The sequence below is a fragment of the Aythya ferina genome (genome assembly GCF_964211825.1).
Source record: "Aythya ferina genome assembly, contig: HAP1_SCAFFOLD_42, whole genome shotgun sequence".
In the NCBI taxonomy this organism is placed as follows: domain Eukaryota; kingdom Metazoa; phylum Chordata; class Aves; order Anseriformes; family Anatidae; genus Aythya; species Aythya ferina.
The window spans coordinates 570,561-596,241 of NW_028181459.1; the positions used below are offsets into that span (position 1 = coordinate 570,561).

A 25,681-nucleotide genomic window follows, 5' to 3' on the forward strand; every position below is an offset into this window, starting at 1 on the left:
CAGATAGAAAGGATGGACCAAACATTAAAAAAGGCGGTTGACCAAAAGGTGAAATGGCCAGAGGCCTTGCCAATAGCCTGCTGAGGATTAGAATAGCCCCTAGAGTGTCCTGGCACTCTAGGATGGCACAGCCGGGATGGGGGGACCGGGTGCTCAGGGAGAGGCTGGGCGTTGGTCAGCAGGTGGTGAGCAATTGCATTGTGCATCACTTGTTTCATATACATTATTATTATTATTACTATCATTATCATTATCATTATCATCATCATTATTATTCTGTCCTAATAAACTGATTCTATCTCAACCCACAGGCTTCATTTTCCTGATTTTCTTCCCCATCCCAAAGAGGGAGGGGAGAAGGTGCACGAATGGCTGTGTGGTGTTTAGCTGCCAACCAGGTTAAACCATGACACAGCTTGATGGCTGAAATGTTTTCACATATCTCATAGCTCACTCTGGTATAGAAATCATGTGGTTAATCTCTTCTTCTTCATCCTCCAGTAGGGCCTGTTGTAAGAGGTGGAGCGTGTGCATGGTCTGTCACAGGGTTGGAGCAGCTGCTGGGTCTGTTACTAGAGTTGGAGTGTCTGTAGGGACTGTCACAGGTTTTGAAGTTTCTGTAGGGGCTGTCACGAGGGCTGGTGTAACTGTGGGGCCCATGTCAGGAGTTGTTGTGGCTGCAGGGCCTGTCACAGGAGTTGTTGTGGCTGCAGGGCCTGTCACAGGGGTTGGAGTGGCTTCATGGACTATCACAGGAGTTGGAGTGCCTGCAGGATATCTCACAGGGATTGGAGTGACTGCAGGGGCTGTGACAGTAAGTTGGAGTGTCTGCAGGGTGTGTAATAGGTGTTGAAGTGGCTGCAGGGTTCGTCTTTGTGGATGTAGGGCCTTTCAGAGGAGTTGGAATAGCTGCAGGGCCCCTTGCAGGTGTTGGAGGGGCTGCAGGGCTTGTCACGGGAGTTGGAGTAGCCACAGGGACTATCACAGGTGTTGGAGAGGCTGCAGGGCCAGTCACAGGCGTTGGAGTGGCTGCAGGATCTCTCACAGGTTTTGGAGTGGTGTTGATTGAGACTTGGTAAACATAGGCCAAGACCAAGCATGTTCCAGCGATTTGTGTCTCTTTGGAAATGCCAGGGTGATGACACACCTTTTTCAAGCATTTCAACAGTTTTTTTAGGATTCTGCGCTTGCTTAGGGGTGAAGTTCCAAAGCACTGGAGGTGACCACAGCTCTAGGTGTCTGCCCATATTCTCCCACACTTCCTGCTATTCCTAACTCTCTTGCCTGGGGACAGATCCCTTAATGACATTCTTAAGCACTTGTTTAAACAAAAGCTGAAACACATTCACTTGACATCACAATATGAACATGCTGGTTTGACCATCCCAAGTATATTCAAAGCTTTGCAGAGCTATTGTAACTAGCCTGGAGGAGAAGGGGGAGGTGATGGAGAAAGGGGGAGTGAAGAAGTGATGGCCATTGTTGTTCCCTTCCCACCACTGCCCACCCCAATTGACTCCCTGAGGAGGAAAGGTCAAGAGTGTAATTCTGAATAGCTTCCGATATATGGTTCCCAAGGTATGGAGGTGATGGCAATGCCCGGTACAAGTATGAGATTAGTCTCATGACCAATAATTTTATCCTATTATAAGTCAGTGTTATCCAATACAGCAAAAGAATAACCTTAAACCCACATCCAGAAATGGTAAACAACATGACAGGGAACACATACATTTAATAAAGTGCTATACAACACTATTCTGAAAACAAGCAAAACAGACCCAACATCAAAAAAATCAACATTGTGATAAGCAACTCTTACATTGATGTAATGCTGATAACAATTTTCTTTTAATATGCTCTGTCATCTCAAACTGTGTGCCATATGCTAGGCACCAAAAAGACTGACATGGTTTAACCCAGAAGGCATCTCAGAAGTGAAGTGCTGTTCACCCCTTCTCCACAGATAGTGGGATGGAGTAGAGAATTAGGAGGGGAAAAAAAAGGTCAACCTCATGGGTTGAGATTTAATAGGACAGTTTGATAGGACACAAAAGGAAAATGATAATAATGATAATTATAACAACATATTATTTTTATGGATTTATTTATTATTATATACATTATTGTTTGTAGTAGTAGCGGTTCTACTGTTAACAACTTACATGGAGAAGACTGAGGTACTAAACAAGTTCTTTGCCTCGGTCTTCACTGCCAGTCTGTCTTGCCAAGTCTTTAATCCCTGAACCCGTAGATGGAGGCTGGGGGAGCAAAGTCCCACCGACTGTATGCAAAGAGCACATTCAAGATCACCTGACAAAACTAAACATGTACAAGTCTATGGGGAATGATGACATGCGTCCCAGGGTACTGAAGGACTTGGCTGTTGTGGCTGATTGCCAAGCCTCTCTCCATTATATCTGAAAAGTCCTGTGTCCTGGTTTCAGTTAGAACAGAATTAATTTTCTTCCTAGTAGCTGGTGGAATGCTGTGTTTTGGCTTAGGATGAGAAGAGTGCTGATAACACCCCGATGCTTTAATTGTTGCAGAGCAGTGCTTATACCAAGCCAAGGACATCTCAGCCTTTTGCTCTGTCCTGCCAACAGGCAGGCTGGGGGTGCAGTAAGAGCTGGGAGGGGACAGACCCAGAACAGCTGACCCAAAGTGGCCAAAGGGGTATTCCATACCATCTGACGTCATGCTAAACAATATATAGGGGTGGCTAGCCGAGGGGAGGGGGCTGAGACTGCTCGATTAGGCTGGGCATCAGTCAGCGGGTGGTGAGCAATTGCATTGTGCATCACTTCTTTGTACATATTATTATTATTTTCCTATTATCACCATTGTATTATTATTATTATTATTGTTATTATTACTTTTGTTATTATTATTTTCCTGTCTTATTAAACTGTCTTTATCTCAACTCACGGGCTTCACTTTCCATTTCTCTCCCCCGTCCCAGAGAGGGAGGGGGAGGGGGAGCGAACGGCTGCGTGGTATTTAGCTGCTGGCCGGGTTAAACCACGACAGTCCTGGCAGTCGGGTGAAGTCTCTAGTGACTGGAAGAAGGAAAACATCACTCCCATTTCTAAAAAGTTTAGGAGACAGGACGCAAGGAATTACAGAATGGTGAACCTCATCTCTGTGCCTGGCAAGGTCATGGAAAAGATCCTCCTGGAATCAATGTCAAGGCACATGCAAGACGAAGAGGTGATCCAAGACAGCCAGCATGCCTTCACCAAAGGGTAAATTGTGCCTGACCAATCTGGTGGTTTTCTACACTGGAGTGACCACATCAGACGACAACGGAAGACCAACCAATGTCATCTACTTGGACTTCTGAAAGACCTTTGACATGGTCCCACATGATATCCTAGTCTCCAAACTGGAGAGATACACATTTGATGGGTGGACCATTCAGTGGATAAGGAGTTGGCTTGAAGGACACACGCAGAGAGTGGTGGTCAATGGTTCTACGTCCAAGTGGAGGCTGGTAATGAGTGGTGTACCTCAGGGGTCTGTCCTTGGACCGGTACAGTTTAATATCTTTATCAATGACATAGACAGTGGGATCGAGTGCACCCTCAGCAAGTGTGCAGATGATGCCAAGGTGAGTGGTGTAGTTGATGCAACAGAGGAAGGGATGGCATCCAAAGGATACTGGAGAACTTTGAAATTTAGGCCCATGTGAACCTAAGGAGGTTCAACAAGTCCAAGTGCAAGGTGCTGCACCTGGACCGGGGATATCCCAGACATGGATAGGCTGGGAGAAGAACTCACTGAGAGCAGCCCTGCAGAGAAGGACTTGGGGCTTCTGCTGGATGAAAAGCTCGACATGAGCAGGCAATGTGCACTTGTAGCCCAGAAGGCCAACTGTATCGTAGGCTGCATCAAGAGAGGAGTGGGCAGCAGGTGGAGGCAGGTGATTGTCCCCCTCTGCTCTGCCCTTCTGAGGCCCCACTTGGAGTCCTGCATCCAGGTCTGGGGTCCCCAGCACAAGAAGGATGTGGATCTGTGAGAAGGGGTCCAGAGGAGGGTCACGAAGTTGATCACAGGGCTGGAGCACCTCTCCTATGAAGAAAGGCTGAGAGAACTGGGGCTGTTCAGCCTGGAGAGCAGAAGGCTCCAGGGTGACCTCTTTGTGGCCTTTCAGTACTTATGAAAGGGGGCTTATAAAAGAGATGGAGAGTGACTCTTTGCTCAAGGACCTCACAGTCCCTGCCATGCCCCATGAGGACAAACAGCTGAAGTTAGGGGTTGAAGAGGAGATGTGCTGTGTATATGTTGGAGGCCTTTGGGGGTTAGGTGTTCAATTAAACATCTAGGGATAAGAGGTCACCTTCTAGGGCTAATGGAATGGAAAGACCTTTGAGGGAGGGATTGGTGTTCTGCTCAAGGTGCCTGCTCAAGGTGTCAGATAAGGGCAAACTTTGTGGGTTAGACTTTTGTTTAGTTCCTGGTTGAGGGCTAGGGTTAAAGCTGGCGTTTTAATGATTGATTAGGCATAATCATACTTCTGTTCATGCTTCTAGTAAAAAATGGGTTTGACATCTGCCTTTTCTGAGCCCCAAGGAGTGTCGTTGATCGATTTGTCCTTTCCAAGGTCTTTGAGATAGGTCTTATGACTATGTCAGCAGCTCAACCAGCACCTTTCTGTCGTGGTTTAGCCCGGCTGGCAGCTAAACACCACGCAGCCGTTCGCTCGCCCTCCCCCCTCCCTCTCTGGGATGGGGGAGAGAAATAGGAAAGTGAAGCCTGTGAGTTGAGATAGAGTCAGTTTATTAAGACAAGAAAATAATAATAATAATAATAACAATAATGATGATAATAGTACTACTAGTAATAATGTGTGCAAAACAAGTGATGCACAATACAATTGCTCACCACCCGCTGACCGATGCCCAGCCTAACCCCGAGCAGTCCGGCCCCCTCCCCCCGACTAGACACCCCTATATATTGTTTAGCATGATGTCAGATGGTATGGAATACCCCTTTGGCCACTTTGGGTCAGCTGTTCTGGGTCTGTCCCCTCCCAGCTCTTGCTTCACCCTCAGCCTGCCCGCTGGCAGGACAGAGCGAGAAGCTGAAACGTCCTTGGCTTGGTGTAAGCACTGCTCTGTGACAATTAAAACATCAGCATGTTATCAGCACTCTTCTCATCCTAAGCCAAAAGGTAGCATTCTACCAGCTACTAGGAAGAAAATTAACTCTGTCCTAACTGAAACTAGGACATCTATCCACCCCTTATTCCATACCATTGATGTCATGCTAAGGTTACACTCTTTCCCATACATTCTAATTAATCACCATTTTCATCTAGGGTAGATAGTAATCATGGTAGTGATGACATACAGTATTATATAATAATTAACATGATACAATTCAACTCATGGGCTATTCTCACCCAGTGTTATAAATGGCTCAGGATTCAAATTAGGATTAAATAAAAAAATAGGATTTATTAAAAGAATATAAAGGAATAGAGGTAAGCAAACAGCGCTGGGTGCACCGGGAGTCTCCGCTCCACCAGGATGCACACCAGTTACATCAAGCAGCTGATTTTTATGCTCCTAGACTAATACATATTCATTTCTACTTCTAAAAAAACCAGATTATTATAATTAGCTTCCGGGGTCCAGTCCCTCCTACTGGAGCATGCGCATCAGTCTCCTCTGGGGGTCTCTAGGGGTCTTTCATGCTGAAGGCCCGTAGTCTTCCTCTCCCCTTTGTACTCACTTGGCACCATACCAAATTTATAGAACATTTTCTGCAGGTCTTGTCTCCCAGCCGTCCTTCAGCTTCTTTTTCCTTCTTCTTAATCTCTCGGCCCCCCTAACCAGATACCAAAGATCCGCATAGTATCCCATAACAGTCACTAGTTGTTATCAGTTGTTCTGAAACTCCCAGACATCAAACACAAACAGCTTTCTTATTGACGCTTCACGAGTAATTAAAACATTCTTCCCCAGCCATTCACAGACACATCTATAGCAGTGTTAAGTTAATCTCGAAGAAGACAAAAAAAAAAGGCTGTAACTGTTAGAAATAGAAGTCCGGAATAACAAAAGCAAACAGGTTCATAAATTTGAGGAGTATTTTCTGAAGACTTGATAAATTGACTAGAATGAGGGGGAGACTGGGACACACTGCATCTGTGGTTCAAGAATTAAATTGCCAGTGCAGGACCCAGAGGCAGACAGGATTGTTCTTTATTGACACGAATTGTTAAAACATTTCTAACACTTCTAAACTCCATCTCCCCTTTCTTCAGTGAGGATCAGTCAGTGATGACTTCAGTCTGCTTCAGACACCACACCCCAGGAGAGACCCTGCTGCCTTCAGGAGCTGTCAGCCCTGAGGCCTTGGGGACACCTCGAGGGAGCCCAATGGCACAGAGCAAGCAATGCCATGGTTGGGTGCTGTGCTGCTGAGCTGGGCTGGGCTCCTGGGCCCCAGGGGAGCTCCTGGCAAGCGGGCAGTGCTGCAGAGAGACAGCTCTGCCCAGGAACAGCTCCTCTGTACAGCACAGCAGCACCAGGGGCTCTGACTGAAGGTGGCACGGGGAGACGAGAGAAGGAGAGAGGGCTTGGAGGCAGTGAGGAGTGCAACAACAGAGGGCAGCATGTGGCAGGACAGATCTGCAGACTCTTGACACTGTGAGTCTCTGGCAGCATGGAAATGGAGGTGCAGTTGCCAAAGGGACCTTCTAGAGCTGGCACATCAGATGGCTGATAGCATCTGTCAGGATGGGTCTTATTCTACCTGTAATGTGGACTAGGAGATGCTTTAGAGAATGGCATGTATGAGGGACCAAGGCTTGGTTTAGCTAAAGAGGTAGGGTTTTTTTGGTTCTGTGCTTTCAGATTCCTTGAGTGGAGGAGAGGCAGGTTTCATGGCAATGGATTTTCAGGATTTTACAGGAGACTGAGACTCCTAGAGTGCTGACTGCACAGAGAGATCAATATGACAGTGACAAACTTGATAAAGTCCTTTAAGCCACCTCAGCTAGAAGACTGCACCAGCATCATGTGTGTGGTCTCAGTACTTACTGGAGCTTCTGTTTAGGAGCTGCAACACCTGTGATGCCCATGGGAGGTGCCCTGTACTCAGAGTCCTCTGCAGGGCAGAGCTGAGCACACAGTTTGTGGGATGGGGTCTGTGAGCGTGGAGAGGGAGGAGATGTGGGGACACAGAAACAGCTCCCAGCAGGGACACGGGCAGGCGGTGAGAGGGAGCTGCTGCCAGAAATGCTGTGCGAGGGAGGGCTCAGCCACCTCCCTGCCATCCCCTGCAGGGCAGGTGCCTTCCCTGGGACACCCCCTGCTCTCCTCTCCCAACAGCACAGCCTCTGCCCTCAAGCCCCCTGTGTGTCCAGCAGGAGCTGCCTCCTCTGCAGGCAGAGCTGCAGCACAGGAGGGTCTGCTGAGTGTCCGTCTGTCCCTCCCTGGCCTTGCCTCCCCTGGCAGCAGCACGCTGGCATTCCTCCTGGATTCTCCACCTGGCCGTGCTGCTGCTGGTCTTGTTCCCAGGCTGGCTGGGGATGGGGGCTTCAGATGCGCATGGAGTGAGCCCTTGGTGTGCTTGGGGGAAGGGGAGTACTGGGACAGGGTGAGGGGTCTGGAGATGGGCACTTTGAGCCTGGATTCTTCTGCCCTCAGCAGTGTTCGGGTTCTTCTCAGGTGAACCTCTGAGTGCAGTTGTCCTGCAACACAGATCAGCTGAAACCACAGAGAGGATCCACAGTATTTCACGTGCAATGAAGGAGAAATGCGCAGGATTTCTGCCTTAGAGACTCTCCACAGGAGTGGTGGGTAAGTTAGAAGAAAATATACAAGTCCACCTATGTTCTTTACCTATTGGTGTAGGACAGGATTGACTCCTGCATTGCCCACAGTAGAGTCCTCTGCTCCAAAGGACAGTCTCAGGCAGCATCAATCCAAATGCAGGAAAGGGATCTGCCAAATGTCTTCCTGGAAGTGAGCTAGCATGTTGGGAGGCTTAAATAAGAAATTAAAATCCTTTTCCTCAGATAATTCTACTGTTAATAATCACCTTCTTTCATTTCCTTGGGCAGGACCCCATGCCCACAAAGAGCAAATGCCCAACAGCAGCTCAGTGAGCGGGTTCCTCCTGCTGGCATTCGCAGACACGCGGGAGCTGCAGCTGCTGCACTTCGGGCTCTTCCTGGGCATCTACCTGGCTGCCCTCCTGGGCAACGGCCTCATCCTCAGTGCTGTAGCCTGTGACCACCGCCTCCACACCCCCATGTATTTCTTCCTCTTCAACCTCGCCCTCCTCGACCTGGGCTGCATCTCCTCCACTCTCCCCAAAGCCATGGCCAATGCCCTCTGGGATACCAGGGCCATCTCCTATGCAGGATGTGCTGCCCAACTCTTTTTTGTTGCTTTCTTCTTTGAAGCTGAGATTTCCCTCCTCACCATCATGGCCTACGACCGCTACATTGCCATCTGCAAGCCCCTGCACTACAGGAGCCTCGTGGGCAGCAGAGCTTGTGCCCAGATGGCAGCAGCTGCCTGGGGCAGTGGCTTTCTCCATGGTGTCCTGCACACGGCCAATACATTTTCCCTGCCCCTCTGCCAAGGCAATGCTGTGGACCAGTTCTTCTGTGAAATTCCCAAGATGCTGAAGCTGTCCTGTTCAGATGCCTACGTCAGGGAAGTTGGAGTACTTGTTTTTAGTGTTTTTTTAGGTTTTTGTTATTTTCTTTTCATCATGTTGTCCTATGTGCAGATCTTCAGGGCAGCGCTGAGGATGCCCTCTTCTCAGGGCCAGCACAAAGCCTTTTCCACATGTCTCCCTCACCTGGCTGTCGTCTCCCTGTTTGTCAGCACTGGCATGTTTGCCTACCTGAAGCCCCCCTCCATCTCTTTCCCATCCCTGGACCTGGTGGTGTCAGTTCTGTACTCGGTTGTACCTCCAGCAGTGAACCCCCTCATCTATAGCATGAGGAACCAGGACCTCAAGGAGGCAGTGAAGAAACTCTTTGGATACATGCTTTTTTGGAATCAGTAATGTGCACTTGAGTTCCAGGGCTATTTCAGAAACAGATAGGAAAATATTGTTTATTATTTGTCTTTATTAATACTTTCTCCAAGTTGTGGTTTTCGTTTAAATAAAGTTATTCTTAACATTCTGACTGTTATTTTTTCTAACTTACTCTGACCCAATGGTCTCATGTACTTATAAAACTGGGCTTCACATGTACATAAATACAATAGTCAGGAGAAATTCATTGTTATCAGCTGCTGTCTCTTCTCATCTCCTCTGCAGCTGGGGAAGCAGCCCCAGCATGCAGGAGGGGTTCAGGGCCAAGAGCCCAGCTGCCACATGGAGGAGCAGCCCCGATGGCCCATCACTGCCCACTGGGCTCTGCCTCTCTGCTGCCTTCAGGTCGGGGCTGCTGCTTCCCTGGAGCCATGGCCATGGCCAGCAGCAGGATGTGGCCTTTTCACTGCTGCTCCCTTTTGGCTTCCACATTGTTCCCTTGTACTATGAAGAATTGGACTATGCCTTTAGATCTCATTTCTCTTGCTGACGTTCTTGTTGTCTGTACAGGAGCATCTCTTCCTCTGCAAAGCTCTTCCAAAGCTGGTGTAAGGAATATAACAAAGGAGCTGCTGCCTGAACAGGCGTGTTGCATTTCTGGGCATGTTGTGGTTTAACACGGCCAGCAGCTAAGCACCACACAGCTGTTCGTTCTTACTTCAGTTCGTACTTCAGGACTGTTTGTTCAAGTTCATTTGTACTTCAGGACTGGTTTCCACTCTGATGGAGCTTTCTTTGGTTGTAGGAAGGAGCAGGAGAGAAAAAACTACCACAAAGTGCACCTTGGAAGGCTGGCATCAGCCACGAGGAAGAACAAATGTCCCTCAAAGTGTCATGCTGTGTTGCAAGAGGTCACCCAAAGAGTGTCTGTAATCAGACCACGGCTTTTTGTTTCAAGGATGAGGGTTGATGAGACATTGGTGAAATTATGGAAATGCCAGGATAAGAGCAGGGTGGTGAACAGAGATGATTGTCTGTAGACTTCAAGGAAACAGGGTAACCAGTGGGACAGCATAGGAAAGTCTGGAGGGGACAACAAGGTGGATGGTGGCAAGAACATTTTTGTCCCCTTGGCTAGAGCTTATGAGGAGATGAGATACAGTCATTGCAATGGGGCCTCACTGCTTCCTTGCAACCCTGTGCAGAGGCTGGGAGGTGTCATACCATTGCTCTTCCCATGGCATCACACTGCCCACCACATCCCACAGATTCCCAGGAAGAGCTGAGCCAGACATGGGGGTGCAGGATTTTCTCTCCCAGTGGCTGTGGTCAGGACTTGGCCCTTTTACTTCACCAAAAAAAAAAAAAACAAAGAGTTTTCTCAGCACAGTGCTTTGTCTGTCTGTAACCATGGCCTCCAATTGGCTGCCCTAACAAGTCTCTGGGGAGGCTTTCATAGTAACAGCCCTCGGTGGGGCCCATTAATACTCCAAGTCACTTCAACATTTCCTTCTGACTTTACCGTTTTACCCAGTTGCATCATTCTCCTCCCAGTACCTGAGCTTCATAAACTCAGTACCAAAATACACAATGGAACTTATTAAAATGTGGAAACTCCTAAGGAGCCTTATCTCTCCCACAGTTTTCTTCAAGTCTTCAGGAGCTGTACAGTTAATTGGAGAGCTTGCATCGTATAGTTAAGGAGGAAGATTTCAAAGAGTATCTATTAGAAATATTTCTCATTTTAAAGGGTGAATTTTGTTGAATTTCAGTTCAGATCATCATTCTCCAATTGACAGTGATGTTTTATAGAAAGGATTGAAACATTCGAGGTGATGAGTAGTTGCTCTGTTTCTTAAGTTCTAAAGAAATTTCTGGGTATTAAGGCAGAGCTTTGTTGTCAGACAATAAGCAAGCAGGATATGCAAGAGACCAGAGCCTTTTGGAGGATGGAGCCAGGTGGAGATACCAGAGCACCTCCACTGCCAGCAGTGGTCTTTGTCCCAATATCTCCAGCCTAGCCCAACACATGAAACCCCTTCAAAGACAACACCCTAGTTCAGCGCATTCTTGGGATTCACCTAAAGTTGACCACTGGAAAACCCAATATACTCTCCCTTATTCCTAGTTGACAGCTGAACATCCATTTACCATCATGGGTCATCTGTGGCAATCTCAGGCTGAAAGACTCAAGAGCAGGACACTTCCAATGGCTGAGGCAGAACCCATCTGCTTACCCCTGTTTGGGAATCATCCCCTTCCAATAGGGATATGAAAGCAGAAAATGTGAAATGACCTGTCAGGTCAATGCACACAGTAAGGTAAACTCATAGGTATTGTGCTGGAGTGTCAGAACTCCAACTAACTGTCTAGTGGAAGGTGTCTCTGCCTATGTCAGGAGAGTTGGAATTATGTGATCTTTAAGGTCCTTTCATACCCAAACTGTTCTGGTAAATATGAAACACAGCACCATACCAGCTACTAGGAAGAAAAATTAACTCTATCGCAGCCAAAACTAGGACAATATCCATCCCTCATTCCATACCATATACATCATGCTCAGGTCCAACAGCAAAGAGTATCTGAGATCAGACTATGGCTTTGTGTTTCAAGGAAGAGCTGATGAGGACTGATGAGACATCGGTGAAATGATGGAAACATCAGCAAGGTTGTGAAAAGAGATGGGTGTCTACAGACTTCAAGGAAATAGGACAAAGTGTTGGATAGCATAGCAAAGCCTGTAGAGGAGAAGGCAGAGGGTGCTGATAAAAATGGAAGGTCCCAACAGCCCTGACATTTTTGTCCCTTTGGCTAGAGCTTATGAGGAGATGGGATATAGTCATTGCAGTGCAGCGTCTTCCCTTCCTTGCAACACTGTGCAGATGCAGGGAGGTGTCATACTACTGTTCTTCTTGTGGCATTACACTGCCCACCGGATACCTGAGACCCCCAGGAAGAGCCTTGAGCCAGACATAGGGTACAGGATCTCCCCTCCCAGTGGCTCGTTCAGTCCTTGACCCTTCTGCTTCACCAAAACAATACAATACTTTTCTCAGCACAGTGATTTGCCTGTCTTTAACCTGGCCTCCAGTTATCTGCCCTAACATGTCCCTGGGGAGGCTTTGTTAGTAATCTCCCTCACTGGGGTCCATTAATACTCCAAATCACTTCAACATTTCCTTCTGGCTTTACTTGCTCAAGCAGTTACATCACTTTTCTCTCAGTACCTGAGCTTCATAGACTCAGCACCAAAATCCACCATGGAACTCATGAAAGCGAAGGAACTCCTAACATCTCTTCCATAGTTTTCTTCAAGCCTTCACACCTTGTACAGCTAACTGCAGAGCTTGCATGGCATAGCTGAGGAAGAAGATTTCAAAAAGCACCTAAGAAAAATATTTTCTTGTTTTAAAGGCTGAATTTTGCTGCAGTTCAGTTTTGAGTATCATTCTCCTATGGATATTGATCCAGGGTGAATTCTTTGGAGACCTCCATCTGGAGGAAAGGCAGACTCTGGAGGTCTGACACCTCCACTGCCAGCCCTGGTCTTCACCCCTGGAACTGCAGCACAACACAGCACATGAAACCCTTTCTAAGAAAAGTCAGGGGTTCCTTGGGAAAAATAAAATAAAATAAAATAAAATAAAATAAAAAAATAAAATAAAATAAAATAAAATAAAATAAAATAAAATAAAATAAAATAATAAAATTGAAATGGCCATTGGAACCTGAGAAATTCAGCTTGAATCTTAGTAGGCACCTGGACATCCATGGTCTCTCTTGGGTCTTCTGTGGAAAACTCAGGATGAAAAGTAAAGAAAATATTTCTTCAAGTGGCTGTAGCTGCACCCAGGAGCTTGTCCTCTTTTGGGAAATTTTCCCCTTCTAGCCACAGAAAGCTAAATTGAGTAATGTGAAAAGACCTATCCAGCCAACAGAGTAGGGCAAAGTCATACTTCCTGTGCTACAGATGCAAAAGGCAAAAAGAATTGCCTTGTGCCTTACACTACTCAGGGACATGTAACCCAGATCTTGCAACTTTAACTTAGTACTGACAAGTCCATCACTAAACCATGCTACTAAGTTCTACACCTACACACTGGCTCCCCAGTCGATGAACCAGATCATGGATGGGAATCAGGGAGTCTCGGTTAACGCGATGCTGCCTTGGGTGCGCCACCATGGTAGCCATCGACATCTGCTGTTCTTCAACCCTCAGCAAACCCACAACAGAAGGATTCTGTGGAAGACCTAGCAAGGTAGACACAACTGTTTAATGTCCTTTGTCTCCAAGACAGCTATGCCAAAGACCCACCTGTGCCCTTCTGGAACTTTGAAGTACCCTCTCCTGAAGTAGTCCTGCCAAGGACGCACAAAGCCTCCAGGCCAGTCCCAATGGGGTGCTTTTACCACTCCTTCCCAGTTAGACTCACTTCAGCCTCCAAGACAGTTAACCCTTGGGATCCCCCCGTCACTCCAGAAATACAGGTGGGTTCTACCTCTTTATAGCTTGATGGCATTAGGGTGCACATTACTCTGTGCACCGGTGCCCAGTAGAGCCTGATACATTTGTGGGTGTGATGTGCCAGGTCATTGAATATACAAAGTCCAGTAAACCTGATTGTCTCTTTCCTCCCCACCTCCCCCTGGCTGGAAGCAGGACCCCTCTAGTCCTGCTCACGGTGTTCATTACTGTGTCTGGTAGACAGCCCACTGGAAACACGTCAAACCATAGCACGGTCATCCCACAGGACAGGGGAGAGGATGCTGACAGCCAAGGGATGAATTTTGGTGCAGGAGGTGGGGCCCAGCAGAGATAAGGAGTCAAGTCACTGGGGTGGGTGAGGCCAGGAGAAGTAGCCCAACGGGTGGTGCTGGTTGTGAGGACACATTTGTGCCAGCTATTTGCAGGTGAGGGGAGGCCTGGAGGTGCATGCCAAGAGTGCTCCTGCCAGCAGAGACAAGGCCGGTGCCGAGGGCAAGGGGAGAGGCAGGCCCAGGGCAGGGGGCTGCAAGGGCCATGCTGAGCTTCCTGCCCCTGCAGAGGCTGCCCTGGCCCTCAGCAGATGTGCTGGCCGGCATGCACTGGGAGGTCCTGGTGTGCATCAGAGAGCAGCAAGGAGGACGCTGGACAGGGCTGGGGCGAGGCGTGTGGCAGAGTCCCATGCAGGGGCTGGCTGGGGGTCCCCTCTGCTGCAGCATAGCAGGAGGAGGGCAGGCAGGGCTCATGGCCACGGTGAAGAGCCTGGGCCCAGATGCTCTATGATTGCCTTGCAGGTCCTGGCAAGCTGCAGTTGTTATAAATTGCCCCCTTAATTAATTTTTCAGAGACCATTGTATTAATCATAGAAAGGAATTTATTGAGTAAGCCAACAGCAAGCAAAACAGTGCTGGGCGGCACAAGTAGATAAACAACTCCGGCAGTACAAAGAAAGTATTTCCTCTTCCCTACAGTCCTGCATCTGGGCTGTGGAGAAACTTTCCGAAGAGTTCCAGCAACTTGAAGAGAATTTATCTTCCTCTCCACCTGTACAAACCAGTGTTTCAGCTGTCAGGGGTAAGCATCCTTCTGTGCAAGGAAGACAATATAGTGGGTGGGTACACACCCCATGCCACCCTGTGGTTTTACCTACCATGGGGTCTCATGACCCTGGAGAGGACATGAGAAAATGGGATGGAAAATCTACCGTGACCCTAGAGGCATGGGTACGTGAGTTGCAAGGAAAAACAATCAGAAAAAAAAAAGGGTTCTGTGAGAAACTTCTTGCTCCTATTTCAAGCAGGCAGTCCCCCAGACACAGTAATGAATATTATGACCATGATTAGAGGGGCTGTGCCTCCAGCCAGGGGGAGGAACGGGACAATTGGGTTTACTGGACTGTGTAGATTCGATAGCCTGGCACTTCAGACCCATAGAAGCATACGGCTTTAGGAGACACCACTGCACAGTGTACGGTAATGCCATCAAGCTCTAAAGGGTCAAAACCCATCTGTATTTCTGGAGTGACAGGGGGATCCCAGCAGTTAACTGTATTGGAGGCTAAAGTGAGTCTGACTGGGAATGAGTGGCAAAAGCACTGTATTGTGACTGGCCCGGATGCTCTGTGCATTCTTGGTGTAGACTATCTTAGAAGAGGATATCTCAAGGACCCAAAAGGGTTCCGGTGGGCTTTTGGCATATCTTCCTTGGAGACAGAGGACATTAAACATTTGTCAACCTTGTCTGGTCTCTGTGAGGATCCTTCTGTTGTGGGGTTGATGGGGGTCGAAGAAGAGCAGGTTCCAATCGCTACCACAACTTTGCACCGGCAGCAATAGTGCACCAACCGAGACTCCCTGATACCCATCCAATTCATCAACTGGAGAACCAAGGAGTGATCAGCAAGACTCACTCACTCTTTAGTAGTCCCATATGGCCAGTGCGAAAATCTAATGGTGAGTGGAGACTAACAGTGGACTATCATGGCCTGAACGAAGTCACACCACCATTGAGTGTTGCAGTGCCGGACATGCTAGAACTCCAGTACGAAATGGAATCAAAGACAGACAAGTGGTATGCCACAACTGATATTGCTAATGCATTTTTCTCCATCTCTTTAGCAGCAGAGTGCAGACCAGAGTTTGCTTTCACTTGGAAGGGTGTCCTATACACTTGTAATCAGCTGCCCCAGGGATGGAAACACAGCCCTACCATTTGCTATGGACTGATCCAGTCTGCGCTGGAACACAGGGAGTCTCCTGAACACCTGCAGAAAATAGTCCAAATCCTTCCGAAGGCTGGTTTTGCCATAAAACGAAATAAAGTTAAAGGACCTGCACGAGAGATCCACTTTTAGGAATAAAATGGCAAGATGGACGTCGTCAAATCCCAATGGATGTGATCAACAAAATAACAGCTATGTCTCCACCAACTAGCAAAAAAGAAACACAAACTTTCCTAGGGGTCGTGGGGTTTTGAAGAATGCACATTCCAAATTACAGTCTGATTGTAAACCCGCTCTACCAAGTAACCCGTAAGAAGAGTGAGTTTGAATGGGGCCCTGAACAACGACAAGCGTTTGAACAAATCAAGCAGGAAATAGTCCATGCAGTAGCCCTTCGGCCAGTTCGAACAGGACCAGATGTAAAGAATGTGCTCTACACTGCAGCTGGGGAGAACGGCCCCACCTGGAGCCTCTGGCAGAAAGAGCCTGAGGAAACTCAAGGTTTTGGAGTCGGGGATACAGAGGATCTGAGGCCCGCTATACTCCAACTGAAAAAGAGGTATTGGCAGCATATGAAGGAGTTCAATCTCCTTCGGAAGTGGTCGGTCCTGAAGCGCAGGTGCTCCTGGCACCACAACTGCAAGTACGAGGCTGGATGTTCAAAGGAAGGGTCCCCTGCCCTTCCTTTGCACTGATGCACTGAGTAATCAGTTGCACTGATTACTCAGCAGGCTCAAATAGGAAACCCCAGTCACCCAGAAATCTTGGAAGTGATTACGGACTGGCCAGAAGGCAAATATTATGGATATCAGAGGAGGAGGTGGCCCATGCTGAAGAAGCCCCACTGTACAACAGGCTACCAGAAAATGAGAAGAAATATGCCCAGCTCACTGATGGGTCCTGTCATATTGTGGGAAAGCATCAGAGATGGAAGGCTGCTGTATGGAGTGCTACACGATGAGTTGCAGATGTTGCCGAGGGAGAAGGTGAATTGAGTCAGGTTGCAGAATTGAAGGCCATTCAGCTGGCTTTAGATATTGCTGAACGAGAAAAGTGGCCAGTTCTCTATCTCTACACTGATTCATGGATGGTAGCAAATGCCCTGTGGGGGTCGTTACAGCAGTGGAAGCAGAACAATTGGCAGTGCAGGGGCAAACCCATCTGGGCTGCTGCATTGTGGCAAGATATTGCTGCTCGGGTGGAGAACCTGGTTGTAAAGGTACGCCATGTAGATGCTCATGTGCCCAAGAATCGGGCTACTGAAGACCATCAAAACAACCAGCAGGTGGATCAGGCTACTAAGATCGAAGTAGCTCAGGTGGACCTGGACTGGCAACATAAGGGTGAATTATTTAGAGCCCAATGGGCCCATGACACCTCAGGCCATCAAGGTAGAGATACAGTTGGGCTTGTGATCGAGGGGTGGACCTGACCATGGACACTATAGCACAGGTTATTCATGACCGTGAAACGTGCTGCAATCAAGCAAGCCAAACGGTCAAAGCCTCTTTGGTATGGAGGACGATGGCTGAAATATAAATATGGAGAGGCCTGGCAGATTGATTACATCACACTCCCTTGAACCCACAACAGCAAGCGCCATGTACTTACAATGGTGGAAGCAATCACTGTATGGCTGGAAACATATCCTGTGCCTCATGCCACCACCCGGAACACTATCCTGGGCCTTGAAAAGCAAGTCCTATGGCGACATGGCACCCCAGAAAGAATATAGAGTCAGACAATGGGACTCATTTCCGAAACAACCTTATAGACACTTGGGCCAAAGAACATGGTATTGAGTGGGTGTATCACATCCCCTATCATGCACCAGCCTCCAGGAAAGTTGAATGATACATTGGACCGTTAAAGACTACACTGAAAGCAATGGGTGCTAGAACATTCAAAAATTGGGATACGCATTTGGCAAAGGCCACCTGGTTAGTCAATACTAGGGGATCTGCCAACCGAGCTGGACCTGCCCAATCAAACCTGTTACGTACTGTAGAAGGGAATAAAGTTCCTGTAGTGCACGTAAGAAATATGCTGGGTAAAACAGTCTGGGCTACTCCTGCCTCAGCAAAAGACAAACTCATTCGTGGAATTGCTTTTGCTCAGGGACCAGGATGCGCTTGGTGGCTAATGCAAAAGAACGGAGAGGTCTGGTGTGTACCCCAAGGGGATTTAATACTGGGTGAGAATAGCCCATGAGTTGAATTGTATCATGTTAATTATTATATAATACTGTATGTCATCACTACCATGATTACTATCTACCCTAGATGAAAATGGTGATTAATTAGAATGTATGGGAAAGAATGTAACCTTAGCATGACATCAATGGTATGGAATAAGGGGTGGATAGATGTCCTAGTTTCAGTTAGGACAGAGTTAATTTTCTTCCTAGTAGCTGGTAGAATGCTACCTTTTGGCTTAGGATGAGAAGAGTGCTGATAACATGCTGATGTTTTAATTGTCACAGAGCAGTGCTTACACCAAGCCAAGGACGTTTCAGCTTCTCGCTCTGTCCTGCCAGCGGGCAGGCTGAGGGTGAAGCAAGAGCTGGGAGGGGACAGACCCAGAACAGCTGACCCAAAGTGGCCAAAGGGGTATTCCATACCATCTGACATCATGCTAAACAATATATAGGGGTGTCTAGTCGGGGGGAGGGGGCCGGACTGCTCGGGGTTAGGCTGGGCATCGGTCAGCGGGTGGTGAGCAATTGTATTGTGCATCACTTGTTTTGCACACATTATTACTAGTAGTACTATTATCATCATTATTGTTATTATTATTATTATTATTTTCTTGTCTTAATAAACTGACTCTATCTCAACTCACAGGCTTCACTTTCCTATTTCTCTCCCCCATCCCAGAGAGGGAGGGGGGAGGGCGAGCGAACGGCTGCGTGGTGTTTAGCTGCCAGCCGGGCTAAACCACGACAGAAAGGTGCTGGTTGAGCTGCTGACATAGTCATAAGACCTATCTCAAAGACCTTGGAAAGGACAAATCGATCAACGACACTCCTTGGGGCTCAGAAAAGGCAGATGTCAAACCCATTTTTTACTAGAAGCATGAACAGAAGTATGATTATGCCTAATCAATCATTAAAACGCCAGCTTTAACCCTAGCCCTCAACCAGGAACTAAACAAAAGTCTAACCCACAAAGTTTGCCCTTATCTGACACCTTGAGCAGGCACCTTGAGCAGAACACCAATCCCTCCCTCAAAGGTCTTTCCATTCCATTAGCCCTAGAAGGTGACCTCTTATCCCTAGATGTTAAAATGAACACCTAACCCCCAAAGGCCTCCAACATATACACAGCACATCTCCTCTTCAACCCCTAACTTCAGCTGTTTGTCCTCATGGGGCATGGCAGGGACTGTGAGGTCCTTGAGCAAAGAGTCACTCTCCATCTCATTTATGAGCCCCCTTTCATAAGTACTGAAAGGCCACAAAGAGGTCATCCTGGAGCCTTCTGCTCTCCAGGCTGAACAGCCCCAGTTCTCTCAGCCTTTCTTCATAGGAGAGGTGCTCCAGCCCTGTGATCAACTTCGTGACCCTCCTCTGGACCCCTTCTCACAGATCCACATCCTTCTTGTGCTGGGGACCCCAGACCTGGATGCAGGACTCCAAGTGGGGCCTCAGAAGGGCAGAGCAGAGGGGGACAATCACCTGCCTCCACCTGCTGCCCACTCCTCTCTTGATGCAGCCTACGATACAGTTGGCCTTCTGGGCTACAAGTGCACATTGCCTGCTCATGTCGAGCTTTTCATCCAGCAGAAGCCCCAAGTCCTTCTCTGCAGGGCTGCTCTCAGTGAGTTCTTCTCCCAGCCTATCCATGTCTGGGATATCCCCGGTCCAGGTGCAGCACCTTGCACTTGGACTTGTTGAACCTCCTTAGGTTCACATGGGCCTAAATTTCAAAGTTCTCCAGTATCCTTTGGATGCCATCCCTTCCTCTGTTGCATCAACTACACCACTCACCTTGGTGTCATCTGCACACTTGCTGAGGGTGCACTCGATCCCACTGTCTATGTCATTGATAAAGATATTAAACAGTACCGGTCCAAGGACAGACCCCTGAGGTACACCACTCATTACCAGCCTCCACTTGGACATAGAGCCATTGACCATCACTCTCTGAATATTCAGAATAGTGTTGTATAGCACTTTATTAAATGTATGTGTTCCCTGTCATGTTGTTTACCATTTCTGGGTGTGGGTTTAAGGTTATTCTTTTGCTGTATTGGATAACACTGACTTATAATAGGATAAAATTATTGGTCATGAGACTAATCTCATACTTGTACCGGGCATTGCCATCACCTCCATACCTTGGGAACCATATATCGGAAGCTATTCAGAATTACACTCTTGACCTTTCCTCCTCAGGGAGTCAATTGGGGTGGGCAGTGGTGGGAAGGGAACAACAATGGCCATCACTTCTTCACTCCCCCTTTCTCCATCACCTCCCCCTTCTCCTCCAGGCTAGTTACAATAGCTCTGCAAAGCTTTGAATATACTTGGGATGGTCAAACCAGCATGTTCATATTGTGATGTCAAGTGAATGTGTTTCAGCTTTTGTTTAAACAAGTGCTTAAGAATGTCATTAAGGGATCTGTCCCCAGGCAAGAGAGTTAGGAATAGCAGGAAGTGTGGGAGAATATGGGCAGACACCTAGAGCTGTGGTCACCTCCAGTGCTTTGGAACTTCATCCCTAAGCAAGCGCAGAATCCTAAAAAAACTGTTGAAATGCTTGAAAAAGGTGTGTCATCACCCTGGCATTTCCAAAGAGACACAAATCGCTGGAACATGCTTGGTCTTGGCCTATGTTTACCAAGTCTCAATCAACACCACTCCAAAACCTGTGAGAGATCCTGCAGCCACTCCAACGCCTGTGACTGGCCCTGCAGCCTCTCCAACACCTGTGATAGTCCCTGTGGCTACTCCAACTCCCGTGACAAGCCCTGCAGCCCCTCCAACACCTGCAAGGGGCCCTGCAGCTATTCCAACTCCTCTGAAAGGCCCTACATCCACAAAGACGAACCCTGCAGCCACTTCAACACCTATTACACACCCTGCAGACACTCCAACTTACTGTCACAGCCCCTGCAGTCACTCCAATCCCTGTGAGATATCCTGCAGGCACTCCAACTCCTGTGATAGTCCATGAAGCCACTCCAACCCCTGTGACAGGCCCTGCAGCCACAACAACTCCTGTGACAGGCCCTGCAGCCACAACAACTCCTGACATGGGCCCCACAGTTACACCAGCCCTCGTGACAGCCCCTACAGAAACTTCAAAACCTGTGACAGTCCCTACAGACACTCCAACTCTAGTAACAGACCCAGCAGCTGCTCCAACCCTGTGACAGACCATGCACACGCTCCACCTCTTACAACAGGCCCTACTGGAGGATGAAGAAGAAGAGATTAACCACATGATTTCTATACCAGAGTGAGCTATGAGATATGTGAAAACATTTCAGCCATCAAGCTGTGTCATGGTTTAACCTGGTTGGCAGCTAAACACCACACAGCCATTCGTGCACCTTCTCCCCTCCCTCTTTGGGATGGGGAAGAAAATCAGGAAAATGAAGCCTGTGGGTTGAGATAGAATCAGTTTATTAGGACAGAATAATAATGATGATGATAATGATAATGATAATAATAGTAATAATAATAATAATGTATATGAAACAAGTGATGCACAATGCAATTGCTCACCACCTGCTGACCAATGCCCAGCCTCTCCCTGAGCACCCGGTCCCCCCATCCCGGCTGTGCCATCCTAGAGTGCCAGGACACTCTAGGGGCTATTCTAATCCTCAGCAGGCTATTGGCAAGGCCTCTGGCCATTTCACCTTTTGGTCAACCGCCTTTTTTAATGTTTGGTCCATCCTTTCTATCTGTCCACTTGCCTGTGGTCTCTGTGTGGTATATAAAACCCATTTAGCTTCTAGTACTTTGGCTGTCTCCTGGACTACTTCCAAGAAGTGTGGTCTGACTGTTGGTTTCCAATGGTACACAGAAGAAGTCTTCTGTATATCTGTAGAACCAATACTGAAGAAACTGAATCTTCATCAGATATAGTTGCCAGAAGAGTATCTGGATTAGGTAGAATTTTTGAGGGAAGCTATTCCTAGTGGGCATGGTGCACCGCAATAAAGTATAACTACTTGACAGCCCTATGGTTGTGGAGTCTTACCCACGCATCAAGAGGAGCTGAGAACAAGGGAGGGCCCTGAGCCAGCATCACCAAGCCAGGGGCATGAGTTGGCTGAAAATAAAAAAGGGGGAATTGTGGGGAAGGAGTTTGCAGGTGGCTTTGCGCTGTTCCACATGTCCCTGAACTAGAGGTTATGATGAAGTAAGCAGTAGAAACAGAAACTTGAGCAAGGTTGTTGTGCACTGGAAGGGAAGTAGTCACTGCACCAAGCCTGTCAGAGTTTAAGAAGCGTTTGGGCTGTGCAATTAGTTACACGGTCTGAATTTTTGGGTTGACCCGTGTGGTGCCAGGAGTTGGGCTCCATGATCCTTGTGCGTCTCTTCCAACTCGGGATATTCTGTGATTCTATGAAATAACTTGGCTGTAGTGTTAAAGATGAGCTTTGCTCAGTGGCCAATTCTGGCTGGCTTCAGGTGCGTTTCTGAGGGTCTCTAACCAATTGTATGACAGATGCAGACGTGTGGACAGCGCATGGGGCTACATGAAAACTATATGTAGTGGAGAAAAATGGCAATAAAGGCCTTCTGTTCAAGAGCCATCAGGAGTTCGTGTCTTTCATCCCTTCACTTATGGTTGATTTACAACATACATTTGTGTAGTGTTATCTCTCTAGATCTGTTAGTTCTACAGTAAACCCTTTACCATCTATCTCTTACTTCAGTTCACTGGCTGAACCCAGTTCTTGTGCATGCTCAGGCTATCTCCTTCTTTCTTATCTTACTGCCTCAGCTGAGGCATACAAACTGAGCTGAGTTGGTTACACATCCAAAGACTGATGCATAGCACAAATTCCTCATGTAATCTTCTTCTGACACATCCTCCAGGCCTGGGTTATCTTGCCCTCACTTTGAGATACGAGCCTGTACCTTCTTACAGATGAAGCTGGCTAAGTAATACAAAGTTTCTAAACTTCCTTCTCTCTAACTAAACATAGTAAGGTTTGACCTAGCTGTTAAAAAAAAACACTTCAAATCGGACTCTGTTGTTGTGTCAAGGAAGAGACCATTTGTCCTTTCAGCTTGGTATCAACGGAGGTGATGTCAATGCTGAGTACGCATGCCAAATTAGTCTCATGACCAGTTATTTTATCATATCATAAACCAGTGTTACACACTTCAGCAAAATGATAACCTTAAACCAGCCCCCAGAAACAATAACTAGCACAAAAGGGAACACGTACAGTAAGTAAAGTGCTATATAACTCACTTGAGAAAACGAACACAGAAGACCTGAGATTAAAAAAATCAACATTGTGGTCAGCAACTACTAAGCTGATCTGAAGTCTACAACAGAAAATTAGCTGTATCCTAGCTGAAACCAAGACAACCTGGCTGGAAATGGCTGTGTGAACTACATGTATGCAAACAGGCAGGAGCTGGTGGATGCAGGAGTCAGGAAGCCACAGGTGACAGTGGCTGCACAGTGATCTTGAGCCCTTCCTGGCCATCATGTCTGCAGTGTTGTTGCTCTTGATCTACCCCAGGAGTGCTGCCACACCTAGCGGGGCATGAGGTCACAGAAGGACCCTTTGTGACACAGGCCAGTGTCATCTGGCAATAGCCGGTGCTGGCACAAAGGCCCTGCCAGTGTCCGTCAGGACAGCGAGGGGATAGGACAGGAGCGAGTGGGACTGGCGAGGAGCCCCCGAGTGCAGCCCACGTCTTTCCCCACTGCCTGTGGCTGTCCCGAGCCTGTGCCCTCCTGACTCTCACCTCTCGTCACTCGCAATGGAGACGAGACCCCCAAGCCGCCCCAGGGTGGCCTGGGAAGAGAGTGAGAGCTCTGATGAGAGCAGCTCTGTATTGGAGCCCGTCGAGGTGTGCGAGGTGGAGCCGCTGCAGCCTGGTGAGTGAGGGTCTGCGCTGGGGTGGGCAGGGCTGGGGCCAGCCGCGCCCCCTGCTTGAAGCCAGTGCCCCCTTCCCTTGCTTCATCCTGAAGCCCCTCTACAGTAATCCTTGCTCTCCTTCTGTCTTAGATGCTAGCTGGCTACCTGTGTACGAAGAGGAAGAGGAAGCTGTGGACTTCATCGAGGCCTTCGTCAAAAACCCAGAAAAGGTAAGAGCAGCCCTTTCCATGGCGGCTGTGCCTGCATGTCCTGGCCGTGCCCCGGCTCTGCTGCCAGGCTGATGGAAGGCTGCTGGCTGGGCAGAGCTGCTGCCCTCCAGGCGTCCCACACAGCTCCGCACCCCACAGTGCTGCGGTCCTGCTGGCTGTGGCTCCCTCCTCACACTCCCTCTTGGTATCTCTGTGGCTGCCAGGATGATGTGCAGAAGACAAATTTCCTGAGGAACATCGTCAGTGTATGCAGAACCGCACAAGAGAAGGGCTTGTTAGAGGGCCTGGACATCTTCTGCCGTAAAAATATGCTGGCAGAGAACATCCAGGTGAGGGGACGTGTGGCGGGCTGGGGAAGGTGGCGAGGCTCCCTGGGCATTGGGCAGGGGTGTTAGGGAGCAAACATACATGGACACCCAGCTACCCCGAGTGGGATCTTGGGTGCTGCTGGGACCTCAGCACTGCAAGGTGCAGGGGGGCACTCTTGGCTGGGGATACCGGGACTCTGCCAACCCTGCCAAGAGCGCTGGCTCTGCTGGCGCTGGGTATCAACGGCTGCCAGGTCCCATCCCGGTTTTGCTCCGCAGGTGCTGCTGGACAAGGAGCCCAGGGACAAGCTGTGCTCAGCGGTGCGGCAGCAAGCCATGTTTGCTATCTATGGCTTAAGGTAAGGACCCTGTCCCTGGCTGCTCTGGCAATTCCCCAGGGCATGGGCCTGGCAGATCTGGGAAGGAGGCATCCACCGTCTGGGCAGGGCCTCTGCTCTCCCCTGCGCGGGGCTTGCCCATAAGGTGTAGGGAGCACTGAAGCTCTCCGCTGGGAGGTGTCAGGACTGTCCTCTGACCCTGGCCAGCCTCGCACAGGAAGACGCTCCTCCCAGCAGGACTCCCCATCCCTTACAGGGAATCATGGCCAGGGGAGGTGCTTGTCCACTTCCCTTTGTCATCGGGGCACCGATCCCAGCACTATTGTCTCTCTTTCCAGCACGGTGGATATGGTGTCGGAGGACAAGATAATGTCTCTAATAGTTGCGTGTTCCAGCAGTGTCTTCTTCCTTCCTCCGCAGGAGAAACTGGACATTCACCTCTACGATATGGTATGTGCTGGGTAAGCTACAGGAGCCCCCATCCCTCTGGCTCGGTGTAGTTTCCCTGTGTTTAGAGATGACTGAAGAGCCTTGCAGAGCAGGGTCTCAGCCTTGCTTTATCGCATCCCTTCCCTCTCACCCTTGCCGTCTGCCTGGCAGCAGCTAGTGCTCGAGGCCTGGTCTGCACACAGCAGCATTTCTGCCCTGTGGCATCCCCTGGGCAGTGCATGGAGCTGCAGCTGTCCTTTCTGGGCAGAAAGGAGAAGTTCAGCAGTTTCTTAGCAGTGTGAGGAACTGCTGAAAAGCCTTTCACAACCTCTTGTTCTTCTTCCAGACCCTGAACAGTATGGACATCATGCTGAGAAAATTGCTGACCAGACCTCCTGCCAGCACCATGTGGGACAGGGTGAACATTGTCCTTCAGGTCTGCAATTTGCACAGCGTGGGCTTCACAGGGGACACCCTAGAGGGAGGTGACATATAATAGTGGAATTATTATTATTATGCACAGGGGTGCCGTGCATAGAGACCATAGTGCCTGCCGGGAGTGTGCCCAGCACACTCAGGGGAGCCAGGGTCTGTCCACCAAGCTCTTC

At 48.6% G+C, this 25,681-nt stretch overlaps 2 protein-coding genes across 2 annotated transcripts in view; both read left to right on the top strand.

Moving 5' to 3' along the window:
• LOC311428313 (uncharacterized protein) overlaps positions 1-25,681 on the top strand; it is a 290,619-nt gene that overhangs the window by 200,698 nt on the left and 64,240 nt on the right. The window lies entirely within an intron of this gene.
• On the top strand, positions 749-9,133 carry LOC311428344 (olfactory receptor 14C36-like). The gene is made up of 3 exons (XM_084539860.1): positions 749-814; positions 7,680-7,811; positions 8,075-9,133. The coding sequence occupies exon 3, from the start codon at positions 8,098-8,100 to the stop codon at positions 9,031-9,033; it is 936 nt and encodes a 311-aa protein (XP_084395986.1). The 5' UTR covers positions 749-814; positions 7,680-7,811; positions 8,075-8,097; the 3' UTR covers positions 9,034-9,133.